This window comes from Tyto alba, unplaced genomic scaffold (assembly GCF_018691265.1).
Source record: "Tyto alba isolate M040663 unplaced genomic scaffold, T.alba_DEE_v4.0 Super-Scaffold_40, whole genome shotgun sequence".
NCBI classification, from domain to species: Eukaryota; Metazoa; Chordata; class Aves; order Strigiformes; family Tytonidae; genus Tyto; species Tyto alba.
Window position 1 is genome coordinate 8,529,550 of NW_024881316.1, and position 12,938 is coordinate 8,542,487.

The 12,938-nt window shown below is 44.5% G+C and overlaps 1 protein-coding gene across 6 annotated transcripts in view; it reads left to right on the plus strand.

The window, feature by feature from the left end:
- The first annotated feature begins 626 nt into the window (after positions 1–626).
- The window catches only part of EPHA7 (EPH receptor A7), a 167,604-nt gene continuing 155,292 nt past the window's right edge, over positions 627–12,938 (plus strand). For all 6 annotated transcript variants that reach the window (XM_032989915.2, XM_032989917.2, XM_032989916.2 and 3 more), the window contains exons 1-3: positions 627–957; positions 5,474–5,538; positions 10,009–10,678. In XM_032989915.2, coding sequence (XP_032845806.2) covers positions 861–957; positions 5,474–5,538; positions 10,009–10,678 — 832 coding nt within the window. In that variant the 5' untranslated portion in view covers positions 627–860. The remainder of the gene's footprint in view (positions 958–5,473; positions 5,539–10,008; positions 10,679–12,938) is intronic.

Consider the following 12,938-nt stretch of genomic DNA (forward strand, 5'->3'; position numbering starts at 1 on the left):
CCTCCCGCAGCTCCTGCCGAAGTTTCCCTTTCGGCGGCAGCGGCCCAGGTGCGCGCTCGGCCGGGCCACGGGCGGGCACCGCCACGGGTGGGCACCGCCACGGGGGGCAGCGCCTCGACCCGCGGGCAGGTCGGGATGGGGCTGGGGCCAGGACGCCCATCGCTCCCTACCCCGGCAGCTGCGGCACAGGGGAGAGCACACGGAGCCCCGGGGCCGGCCGCCCCGCTCGCTCGGGGAACCAGCCGGCCGGCCGCCCCCTTCGCGTGTGGGGCGGCCCCACGGGCCGGCCGGGCCCGGCTCCCGGCTCCCGGCTCCCCGCTCGGCCCCGCCGTCCCACCGCCTTCGCCCCCCGCACACCCCGCGGCTCCCCGGCCCCGGCGGCAACCCGACACCGCCGCACGCTCATTGGGCGGCGCCGCCGACCCCGCCCCCCGCCGACCGCGGCGACTCAGGAAGGCGGCTCGGCCCGCCGGGCGCCGAGGCTCGCTGTTGTTTGGCCGGCGGGGGCTGTCAGTCAGGTTGAGGGACGGGCCGCCCTGCCGCTGCGGTCCCGCCCCCTCGCCCTAATTGATATTATCGGAGCGCGGCGCGGGCGGCCGGGCTGCAGTCGGGGCTGGCGGGCGGCCGGCCCGGTGCGGGAGCCGGGCAGCGGCGCGGAGGAAGAGGCGGAGGAGAAAGAGAAGGAGAAGGAGGAGGAGGAGGAGGAGAAAGAGAAAGGCAGCCGGGAGGGAGGGAGCGAGCGCCGAGCCAGAGACTAGCAGACCAAATTCTCCACCGTCCCCTAGCACCCACCAAGCGGCGGCAGCGGCAGTGTCTAGAAATATATAGCTAGAGATATAAAACCACCCCGCTCCTGCACCATGGTTTTCCAAAGTAGGCTCCCTTCTTGGATTATTTTGTGCTCCGTCTGGCTGTTCCGCTTTGCACACACGGGGGAGGCACAGGCTGCAAAAGAAGGTAAGGTGATGCGGAAAACAAAAGTTTGGGCTTATTTATTGCTTTTGCACACTAAGTCTGTGTGGTGGCTTAGCGAAGGACCTGCCTGCCACCGCGAGCTGCTTGTCCACCCTCCCCACCCCCGCTTAAAAAAAAAAAAAAAAAAAAAAAGACATTTTTTTAGCTGAGGTGAGAGGGGGGAAAGAGCAAGGCATTCGCTACGGGGGGTGCGTGTGTATGTGTGAGAGACCGGGACAACTGCCTTTGCGCTCAGGAATGAGGTTTGCGAGGCATTTGCACGTGATGAAAAGGCGTGGATGGGGCTGGGGATCCGTGCAAGGGAGCCTCACTCTCCCCTGGCAGCCTTCATCCTCCCGGCGAGGGGCGGGGGGGGGGGGGCTTGCCTTGCTACTCCCCCGGTGGGGGCTGCAGGGGCCGAGGGCCGAGTTTCGGGGCTCGGGACGTTTGGTGGGAGGCAAGGCACGGCGCGTGGCGGAGGCTGCGGGGCAGATCCGCGCCACTGCCCACCGGGGGCCTGCGGCGCCCCGGCCCCGCGGGGCCGTGCACGGACCGTGGGAAGGAGCATCGGGGTGCAGTTTTGCACCTCCCGGCCAATGCAGGCTGGGCGTGAATTTAAAGGGTGCATACAGCCCGGCACCGCTGGAGAGAGAGAGGTTTAAGGATGGATATTTTACACCATCTGCGTATCACAGCGGGGCTTCGCGATGCCCATCAATCCAACACTGGTACCTGTGTGAGGCGAACCCCGGACGTTTGTTTCCCCCGCGCACAGAGACAAAACAGGCAGTTTTTTATCAGAGGCTGATGGAGGTGTATAAAATCCATTCACAAACTCCATCTGGGAATCTCTTTCCTCACGATGAGACAATCCGAAATGATTTAAAGGAGCGCCTTGCTCGCGTCTGACAGCCAAAGGCGAAGGTCCGTCTCCATCTTCGGGGGGGGGGGGTGTGGGAGGGGGAGAGAACGGGCGACGACGACAGGGAACAGGGAGTCAGGGGCTTTTTCGGTGTCTCCGCATATGTATGCGTTTGGGGGTTTTCCCCCCTCAGCTAGATACGTCAGTATTTTTCATCAAACAGTTGGCATGCAGTAAAATACCATTTCGAGCTTGTAACTGGAGCTTAAATTAAAAAAAAAAAAAAATCCTTCAATTAAAATGTCCTCTGCCCTTAAGGATATGACGAGGTTAGAGAGGGAAAGGGGAGAGAGCCATTCCTTAGCAGCATTTCGAAAGTTTTTCTGGAGGGTCTGTAGAGCCCAGAGAGGGCCCCCCCCCCCCCCCTCCGCCCCCGCCACGGGCAGTACTAACGCGTGGCCGTGGGGCGGGGAGCGGGGAAGGGCAGGGAGGGTGCGAGCTGCCTGCCCCGCTCTGCCCTGCGGATTTCGCCGGTGCCTCCCGGCGGTGGTTTGCCTCGTGTTTGTGTATGTCATGGATGTGTATCTATATACATACATCTCTACATATCAGCGTGTGTTCATAATGTGTGTATGCTTGGGGAAAATTAACCTAGTCAAAGGAGGGTCAGGAGGGGGCGAGCGGCAGACAGGGATTGATAGCTGCTACCTGCTGCAAGCGCAGAAGACTCCCGCGGAATAAAGAGCGAGGGGGAGGAAAAAAAAAAAAAAAAAACAAAACAACAAAAAGCCCAAACAAACAAAACAAAACAAAACAAAACAAAAAAAAAAACACCAAAAAAAGAAGTAACTTTGCAGCTTCACCCCCGGCCTCGCCGAAGGGCCGGAGGCGGCGGCAGCCCTGCGTGGTTTCCCACCGCTTCCCCGCAGGGCACCGAAGAGGGATGAGAGGCTGAAAAGTTTTGCGAGTTTCCTTACTGTAGCTAAACAGAAGCCGCGGTGAGCTGCTGGAGAGGAGCGGGGCAAGGTCCGCCCGGCTCTCCAAGCCCGGGGGTGGCCGCGTTACCTGCGCGGCCAGCGCCGCGGCCGGGACCCTCGGGGCGAGCGCAGACGCGGGGCCGCTGCGGCTGCTCCCCCCGGGGTGTGAGAGGTCCTACCCCACCCCCACCCCCCCCGGCTACGAGACCTCGGGGCTCCGTTTTGGGGCTGCCATCCCGGGCTCTCCCTCCCCAAACCGGCGGCTGCCGGGCTGCGGGGTGGTGTGTGGCGGGGGGGGGGGGCCACCGCGGTACCTGGTCCTTGGCCGCCCAGCCCCCGTTCTTCAGCGCGAAGGCGCGGCCGCCTGCGCGCTGCCCCGCGCAGCGCCCGGGGTGGGTGCGCGGCTGCGGCCCCCCCCGCGGAGGCGAGAGTCCGCTGCTCCCCTCCTGCGCGGCGCTCCGCGGAGCGCCTTGCCCCCGCCCCCGCGCTTCGCCCGCTGGTTTTACGCCTCCTTTCGCTTTCTGTCCCGCCGCGCCGCGGAGGGCGGGGGGGGGGGGGGGGGGAACGGGGGACCGAGCGGCGTCTCTCCGCCCCCACCGGCGGAATGCGACCCGCTGCGCCCCCGCGGAGGGACCGCGCCCCGGGGTCTCGGCGTGCTGTGGCAGGCTGCGGATCCCTGCGCGGCTGCGGATCCCTGAGCGGCTGCGGGCGCGGTGCGCGGAGCACGGCCCCCCCACTCCCCCCCCCCCCCCCTCCCGCATCCGCGCAGCGCGGGTGGGGAGCAGCGCACCAGCCGCTGGGCTGGGAAGCTCTTCCCCGGCAACTTTCGGTGCCACTCGGGAACGCCACGTTTTCCTCGCACGGGGTGTTTGCAGAGCCGAGGGATTTATGTCTGTTTGTTTATTTGTGTGTTTGTTGTCTTTTCTTTCTGGGATTTTTTCCACCCGTTGCTATGTGATGGAGAATTGCCGCCAAATAAAAAGTGTAGGGAATTGCAGCCATGGGACGTTGTGCTGGTGCCGAAATGGTTAAATTCTTCGTGGTACCTTTTTTTTCCAGGAGAATTATAAATGTTCGTGTTTAACAAACCACCACATACACCACCTGCTTTTTCTATAGAAAATGTTACAAAGTAAAGCCCCTTGAATCCAGGCTTAATGAAATAAGCAGATAATCTTTCTAAGAGAGAGACTATCAAACTTCCTTAACAAGCAGTTCCACTTTATTACTAAAATATAGGCCTAGAAGCTACCGTTTTGCGTTCAGCTAACATTCCAGATATTACTCTATGAACCTTTACATAACTTTTTTAGTCATCTCATCTTTCTAGTAATTCACTGAAATTTTGTGTTAAATTCTACTAGGAGAAGGGGCCGGAGCCAGAATTATAACCATTTCAAAGGACCTGACAAAAGTTGCTGAAGTTTACAGACTCAAATCATGCATTGAAATATCAGTACTTAAGTGCCGTGTATAAAGTTATAAATAGCTTTATAGCTAAGAATATACAGAATAGATTTACATTAGAAATGTTACTTTTTATTTAATCAAATAGAAATTTGACGTTAAAAGAGCAGCTGTGAAGAAGGAATCTTCAAAGTGTTCCAAACCTAGACATATGGTTGATAAAGCTATGGCTGTTTGAAAGAAGGTATTACAGCAAATTACTTCACTTTTAAAAATTTATTTTATTTGGGGATCACAGATTAACATATGTACCATTTGAAAGTCTTACAGAAACTTATAATAATATGCTAAGAAAGAAGCTCATAGCTATAATTGAAATATAAGACATACATAGAAATGTATGTTTGGAGGTAACAGAACATCAGTAATATAATCTCTGATATGTACTGTGAAATATGTAAGAGTTGGTTTATTAGGCTGTGATTAGCCACTTTCAGAGATGGGGTTACAAGTAGCTGAAAATAACCGTGGTGCTACTAGAACTGATGTTTTTTTTGTATGGAATGTCACTGGGGTATAACAACATGAATATTTTTAGTAAACCATTACCATAAAGTGAATTAATCTGATTTTGTGTATGTATGTAGTGTTTTAGGTATGCATGCAGAGTCTTTTATTTTCTGTATTCCTGGTTGTCATTTGTTTACAGAATTATGGCTTTAGCACCTAAGGGACATGTTTGGTTTTTTTTTTTTTTTTTTGTTTCAAACTCCGAAAGACCATTACTTTTGCAGTGAAACTGCCAGTAAGGTATAGTCTAGTCCTGTCTAAATCAGTTTGGAACAGTGTTGAAATGTTGGTATGCGTTTGTTTGTTTTAAGCTCATTGTAATAACCAGCATATGGGCAATGTCCTTATGACAAAGGACATGAAGGGAGCGTGCATCTTAATGACTGATTAGTAACACTTTAGAGCACTAAGAAAAACAATACACTTTGATTTAAGCAATGAAATTGTTAAAATTGAAGTGTATCTGCTTGTATGTGGATGGTACATAACAATTTAATCATCTATTTACAAGTAAATGCATAGTTGGGATTGCAGATTCTTTTTAATAATATAAAGAAAAAAATATTAATTTGTACAAAAACTGTATTCTTTTTATCACTTTTTTTAGTCAGACTTTGTCGTTTGGTTTTATATTCCCTCTTACTACATTTAACAAACAGTGAAAATTCTTATGTGGTTTTTTTTTTTTTTTCCCCCTTTTTAGTAATATTGCTGGACTCTAAAGCACAACAGACAGAGTTGGAATGGATTTCCTCTCCTCCCAACGGGGTAGGTACTCCAGACAAAAATGAAGTTCCTAAAGACAAGTAGTTATTTTACCAAAGCAATTGAAAGACTTGCTTTAAACTAGCTCCCCCCTCATATTTCTCTCAGTAATTGTACCAAGTGTTTATGACTTTTTCATTTTTAGAATGGAAAGGAGTGTATTTCAGGTTACAGTGTACAAATGTACAAGCTAATTAAAAGGAAGAATCTCTTTAGAAACTCACCTAAATGTTCTCCTTACCTTTTTGTTTTGTAGTGTAATCCTTTGTGCTGTACCAGAAAGCTCTGTATACTTATAACATATTATTTTAAATCACTTTTTCATTCTTCCTTTAGAAACAACAGACTTACTCCTATGTGGAAACTTTCTAAAAATATGTTTTTCATTTTCTGTATAATGGGTGATCATAAATTTGTTTACGATGTTTTCTTTGTAATTGAATAGCACAGATTGAAGTGCTCTAAAATAAAAACATTTATACTGCAGATGTGTTTGAAATGACATACCAAACTTGAAACATCCCCGAGTCTTGAGGAGCTTGATATCTGGAACTAGGCACGAATTATGTGGTTAAGGCCACCTCCAGTTTGCTTACAAATGAATCTCATGGTACTCCATGAAATGTACCAGTGTAAAGTACATCATTATAAAAAATGAGAAGTTTAGAAACATTGGTATTATTGTCTAATATATGTAAAACTGAGAAATGCTTCTTTCAGTCTGAATTACAAATGGTATAAAAACCTTCCTTCCTCAAGCCCTGAGGAAGTACATTTTAAGAAAGATATAATGGGTATATTGTCCTACCTTAACTCAGTCTGAAAAATCATAAATCATATGGATAGTTCTTACTCATGGAAGCAATCTTGCTGAATCCATTGTGACTCCTTGCATGAACAAGGACTTGGGGGATCAGGCCCTTAATCTTCACCGCATTAAGAAATCTGGAGCCAGAAGGGCGTGAAGTGTGAGTGGGGATATAAAAGTGTAACAAATCCTTTAAATAAGAAGAATGAAAATCCAAAAGTGTCTTTCTTTAAAAGCAAGATCGTAAAATCAATACAAGCATAAACTGGAAATGAATGTAAGGACTTCAGAAAGAATGTTATGCGAGCTCAACATGTATGATGGCTAATAACCTCGGCATTAGCATTTTGCACTGGTTGAAGCCTTTATCAGAGGTGTTTGAAAGATTAGCTCGGTGGCAATTATATTAGGGTAACCTGTAGATAATGAAAGACATGTCAACACGTTAGATGTGTCAGCATCCTGAAAGATGAAAAGTAGAGTCCAATTCAGCAAATAGTAAAAGGCAACTTTTGTATGTAGAAGCCAATTTCAATCATGAATTAAAAGTGAATCAAAACTAATGGCTGGATTCATATGTGTGAAGATGTCCAGAAATATTTGCCTGTGAATTAACATAAAAGTACCATTTTAATAATGTAATTTTGAAAAGAAATGTTTTTCTAGTTTTAATTACTGAATTTTCTACTATGCAAACAAGACTTCATGGGAATAAACACAGAAAATCTAATTCTCCAGGGAAACTACTGCATCATCACAGTACAGACTATATCATCCAGACACTCGTTAAATGCCTCATTCAACTGCAAATGTTACATCTAACAATAATCTCAAGCATTGTTAAGATAACTAAGAAGTTAAAATATCATATATTGAAACCAATAGAACTGGACACATTTGAATGGAATTCCATGTATATTCTGATATGTTGCAGCAGGACAAAGAAAAGTTGTATTTTCTTGCTGTAAAAGCTATCATGGAATTGATCACTTCAGAAAGACTTTAATGACACATGACCTCAGATGGCATAGGTGAAACCAGATCCTGAAATACTGATGTATTTTTTTACCTGCAGAGAAGCAGGTACACCTCCAATGGGCTACCTGAAATAATAGATCTGTGATTACATACTTGAATCATAATTTTTTAGAAAAATCATACTCCATGGCTTTGGGAAGATACAGAGTGATAGACTTCAGTGGTTAATGCTAGGGGTAATGTAAAGTAGGGCTTATCTGAATTTAGTGTTTTGTATTGTTTTCATTGACTGTAACATGAGAATCTCTCTGATACTAGCTAGCCTCATGTAGTGGGCTTTTGACTCCAAGAAGGCTCATTTGTTTTGTAGTGTTGTATTACAAAAAATGGTTTGATTTTGTTAAATTTTTTGTTTGTTTTTGTTTTGCTTTCTCTTTTTTTTTTTTTTTTTTTTTTAATTATTATTAATATTATTTTCTTGGTTGGTTTGTTTTTTTTTGGGGGGTGTGGTTATTTCTTTTGATGCAGCAGTTCACATCAAAACTCGGGGAGTGAGATTCTGTTGTGTGGTTACTTTCACTTCAAAGATACGATATGTCGTCTAACAGGAATATCTCATTGCAGAATCTGGCTTGCTGTTTTGAGGGAGGACTGCTTACACAAGATGAAAAATAAACAAAAAACCCAAACCAACTCAAAAAACAACCCCACCTCAACACAACCTGATGTGAAAAGGAGAATATAAAAATCAGTAAAATTTTAGGCTTCTTGCTTTCTTTGTCATCTTTGTGCGTTGTTTTTTTTTCTTTTGTTCTGTGTTTTCATTTATTTTTGTTTTTGTTTTCCTTCTTGTTTGTTTTTGTTGTGTTTTTCTTTTTTTTTTTCAATGCAGCAGAGCCAAAAGCTTCTGTTCAAGGCCCCTTTTTTACTTTTTTTCCTTGTTTGTGCTAGTTCTTATAGAGGGGGGGAAAAATCTTACTTGTTAAGATCTAATAAATCTACTATGAAGACAGACTTTCTTCTGTTCTGAGATTAATACAGTTCCATATGCAATTGGTTCAGTTAATTCCATAAGCATTTAATAATAAATTTCAATCATTTAATACCATATGCATATATAATACCATACATACCATGTCTATATTAACTGTAAGCCTTTGAAATGTGCTTTGATATTTACAACTTCTGTGCATTTCAGCATCTGCAGCCATGAAATATTTTGTGGTGATAACTTCCAGCATCAATTCAACCACATCTGCTTTTTCTTGAAGCAGTACACCAACATTAAAATGATCTCATTTGCTGTCGAATAGGCTTGCAAAGTGTTGTATACTGCGTGGCTCTTAGTCTGGGAAACCAATGCCTTCCACACTCGGTTACCAGTGTCAGGAACGTCACTGGGTGCTCCATCCTGTGGAGGTGCTGAGTATGCTAGTCCCACAAAGCATTTAAGCACATGCTTACCATTAAGCTCATAAGTACTGTCATTGATCTTAAGCGTGAGCTTAAGTGCATTATTGACACAGGGCCAGAGGGCTAAGAGCCATACGGAGAAGTCATGGTTGACTATCGTTGGGTGAGGATAGCTCAAAGCCCCCCTCCCCTAATTTATTGCAGCTGCAGTTTCTGCAGTGAATTAAAGGTTACAAGAAACGTGAAACAAGGTGGGAGACAGATACTGTTTTCGTTACACCTCAGCAGATCTGCCTGGTTGATTTCAGTGGAAGGTTTGCCATTGCTGGAGGTGCAAATTCCCACGCCACCGAAGGCTGTTAAAGACTATGGGGCTGTTACAGGCTTACCAGTTTGTTATGTAGTTGGTATCCCAAAGAGGGAATAACAACAAAACCCAGGCTTCAAACCAGTGAGCTTTCAGTCATGTGGGTTGTTCTTAATTACGCGTATAATCTCACGGTTCGTTTGAACTCCCAACTAAATGAAGTTTGCTCCTTTTAACATGGGTGCAGCCACTGAATAAACTGCGAGGTGAGGAGCTCCTGCTTACCCTCTTTAATTTTTAAGTAGAACAGAAGGTGGACCTGAACAAAAAGGGGACAACCAAAATGTTTTCCTGCTTTCAGATTTTTAATTCTGTCTGTTTTCTCCTGTACTCTCTCTCTATGCCACTTTCATTGTATAGCAATCATCTGACTCACAAGTTTCAGGAACCAGTCCCATGCTTTCTGTACAACTGAAAGTTCCACTGGAAGTTTTATGTACACAAGTTTTATGTACTGTAACACTAGGCAATTTCAGTTTCTGAGACTTCACTGATTTTAGGTTTCTCTGTAAGTGAAGCTGCCTCCCTCCTTTTGGTCTTTGCTTACCCAAAACTGTCATGACCTTAATGAAATGTGGGAGCGTCCAGTGTGAAATCAGAACTTGGTACGGTGAACAGCCTTCTCTCAAGCTTCTCCTTTACAACTGTGCCGATGATATGACAGTGATTTTTAGAAGTTATTTATATGTGGGAAAGACACAGAGGGAGAGAGAGCCTGAAGAGCTGCATTAATGTGTATTTTCTTCATTTGGGTGCTCAACAGTATTTTAACAATAACCTACTTTTTATGGAGCCGTATTGTTAAAAAGGAGGGAGACTTGAGTTGTATGAAGCCTTTTAAAATACACAGTAGTTGCATCTGGTGGCATACTTGTTTTGTATTACTAACTGTTTGTTATTGTTTTAGTGGGAAGAAATTAGTGGACTGGATGAAAACTACACTCCTATACGAACATACCAGGTATGCCAGGTGATGGAATCAAACCAAAACAACTGGCTTCGGACTAACTGGATTGCAAAAAGCAATGCACAAAGGATTTTTGTAGAACTGAAATTCACTCTGAGGGATTGTAACAGTCTTCCTGGAGTTCTGGGGACTTGTAAAGAAACTTTTAACTTGTATTATTATGAAACAGACTACGACACTGGCAGGAATATCCGAGAAAACCAATATGTAAAAATAGACACTATTGCAGCAGATGAAAGTTTTACCCAGGGTGATCTTGGGGAGAGAAAAATGAAACTTAACACAGAGGTGAGAGAAATTGGACCTTTGTCCAAAAAAGGATTCTATCTTGCGTTTCAGGATGTAGGGGCCTGCATTGCTTTGGTCTCTGTCAAAGTCTACTACAAGAAGTGCTGGTCCATCATTGAGAACTTAGCTATTTTTCCTGACACAGTGACTGGCTCCGAGTTTTCCTCTTTAGTTGAAGTACGAGGAACTTGCGTCAGCAGTGCAGAGGAGGAGGCAGAGAACTCGCCGAAGATGCACTGTAGTGCGGAGGGAGAATGGTTAGTGCCTATTGGAAAATGTATCTGCAAAGCCGGATACCAGCAAAAAGGAGACACCTGTGAACGTAAGTAAACATACAGCTTGCTGTCATATGTACATTATAGGTCATGTTCTACTAGATATTTTTTTTTTTTTTTTTTTTTTTTTCAAGAGAAATGCATCATCAGTCTTCCGTTAAAGTTTTTGGATCCTCAATCTGTAAACTTCACACTGGCTAATCTAAAGCAGTCAGACCTTCCAGATATGGAAATCAGTGGTTGCATACTGCATTTTTAAATTTAAACAAGAAAAGTTAAAGTTGTATGAAGTATAAATATAGATTCAGGACTAACATTTTAAACAGGTTAAGATGATGTTCCTTGTACCTCCTGGAAATGCTGAGGAAGTCATACCTATCACAGAACATTGTATAAATAAACTTGGATATGAGTAGTTAAACAGTTTGTTCTTTCATCTGATCTCTGACAGAAATATAAGAAAACTAAAACTAAGTAAACTTATAATGAGGTATGATTAGTAATGGGAAGAATACACACACAATAAAAACTTGAGTTAGAGGTTTGTGTCAAGTGGGTATAAATTCAAACACAAGATAGGTCTTTCAAGCAGAATATCAAGTTTTCAGAATAAAGTGTGTTTTCCTTTCTACAACATCTTTCTGCATAAAGCTAACTCTAAACTTTTGGCTTGCCATGTGATCATGGTGATTAGTTTAAAATACTGGCAAATCAGAGACTACTGAGTTCTAAATCAGACTGATTCAGCTATCCGTATTCTTAGAATGATACGTACCCTTAGCACTGCTGTCACTGGGGCTACATGCATAAGATATTTCTGCTTAGTGTGAGAAAGGATATTTCGTTGTCTTTGCTTACAGTAAAATCAAAAGACTATGGAGTTTGTTTGAAGACAGGTGTTTTCAGGTACATTTAACACAAGGTCTATCATTTTTATCATAAGATAACACAAGTACTTATATATCACCATGTTTTTATTGTAAGATAGGCAGATACTTGTTGGTGAGAAATTTACTAAGTCAAAAACTGGAAAAACCCCTCAGAAATCTATAAAGAGGAGAAACCTACGGAATCTCAGAAATAAAACTGGCAGCAGTCACTGAGTCAGAGATGTCTGTGTGAGGACTTAAGAATCTGTAGATGATTAGGGACACCCAAAACCGGAGTAAACGAGTCTTCTTATTAATAATTTGTCCTCAGGAAAAAACAGGATTTTGTTCTTGATGAGTTTTTATGTGGAAATTCAGTACAAGGTGAAGTGAGTGGAGTTGATCTGAGGCCTTTGTAGCCTTGCACAAATCTTCCATTGTTCTGTTGGGAAGGGATGAGGGCTTATACACTGCGGACAGTGATCTCATTAGGAGTAATTGTAATGTGAGAAACTGCCCCCACAAAACAATTCAGTAGACTGTATTAAAGCTCTGTTAAAAATATTAGGGGCTGTGTTCCATAGAAGCATGTTTTCAGGTTTTCAAATATTTTTTTTGAGCGACTGACTTTTTTCCTTTTCTTAGTTAACTTGCTCTTGATTACAGACCCAGTCATGGTTGATGTAATTAATATTCTAATTTTATTTGACTTTCAATAATGGAGAGAAAGTATCCAAAAAAGAAAGCAGTGCATGTTGGGAGGTAGGTGGAGGACAGGAGCTGAGTGAGCATGGTGGAGATGGAGAGAGAAGAAATTGGTGTTTAGTAACTGGAATTCAAGTAACCTGTTTATTAAACAGGCTTCTTAATTTCTAACCGTGCTGATGTTGACAAAAGAATTAAATGATAACTTGTACTTGAGCATGGCAGCGTGCTCATTTGCAAGAACACTTCCCATTTTTGGCTTGCTTCCAAAGCAATCGCTAAGAGAATACGCTACTCTGGAAACAGTCCAGAGGATCATTTATGGTATTTTTCCTCTTTTCTTTCAGTGATCCTGTTAAGAGTTTCAAAACAAACTCTGGCTCCATATCGAGGCAAGTTAATGTATTTGAGAGGGAAAAGGTGGGAGGCAGGCGCTCACCGAATGCGCGCCGTTGGCAGCTCCGAGTTGGAAGGATCTGGGTGACTGTGGCGCACGATAGTAATTGCCGTCTGTGATACTTGTTAGCTGTGTCTGTGCTCGAGGATGTTATTAAGTATGATCAACTATGTAGTGGCCGATAATACAGCTGGCACACTGATACTGCGTCTGTTTTTTGTGACAGATATTGAGAGAAACTTATCTGAACATTGACACTAATGCAACCGGCTATCTGTTACTGTCAAGCTGTGTAACAGATCAAGCAGAAGCAAGTTGGCGTGTGCTTCCTTAACC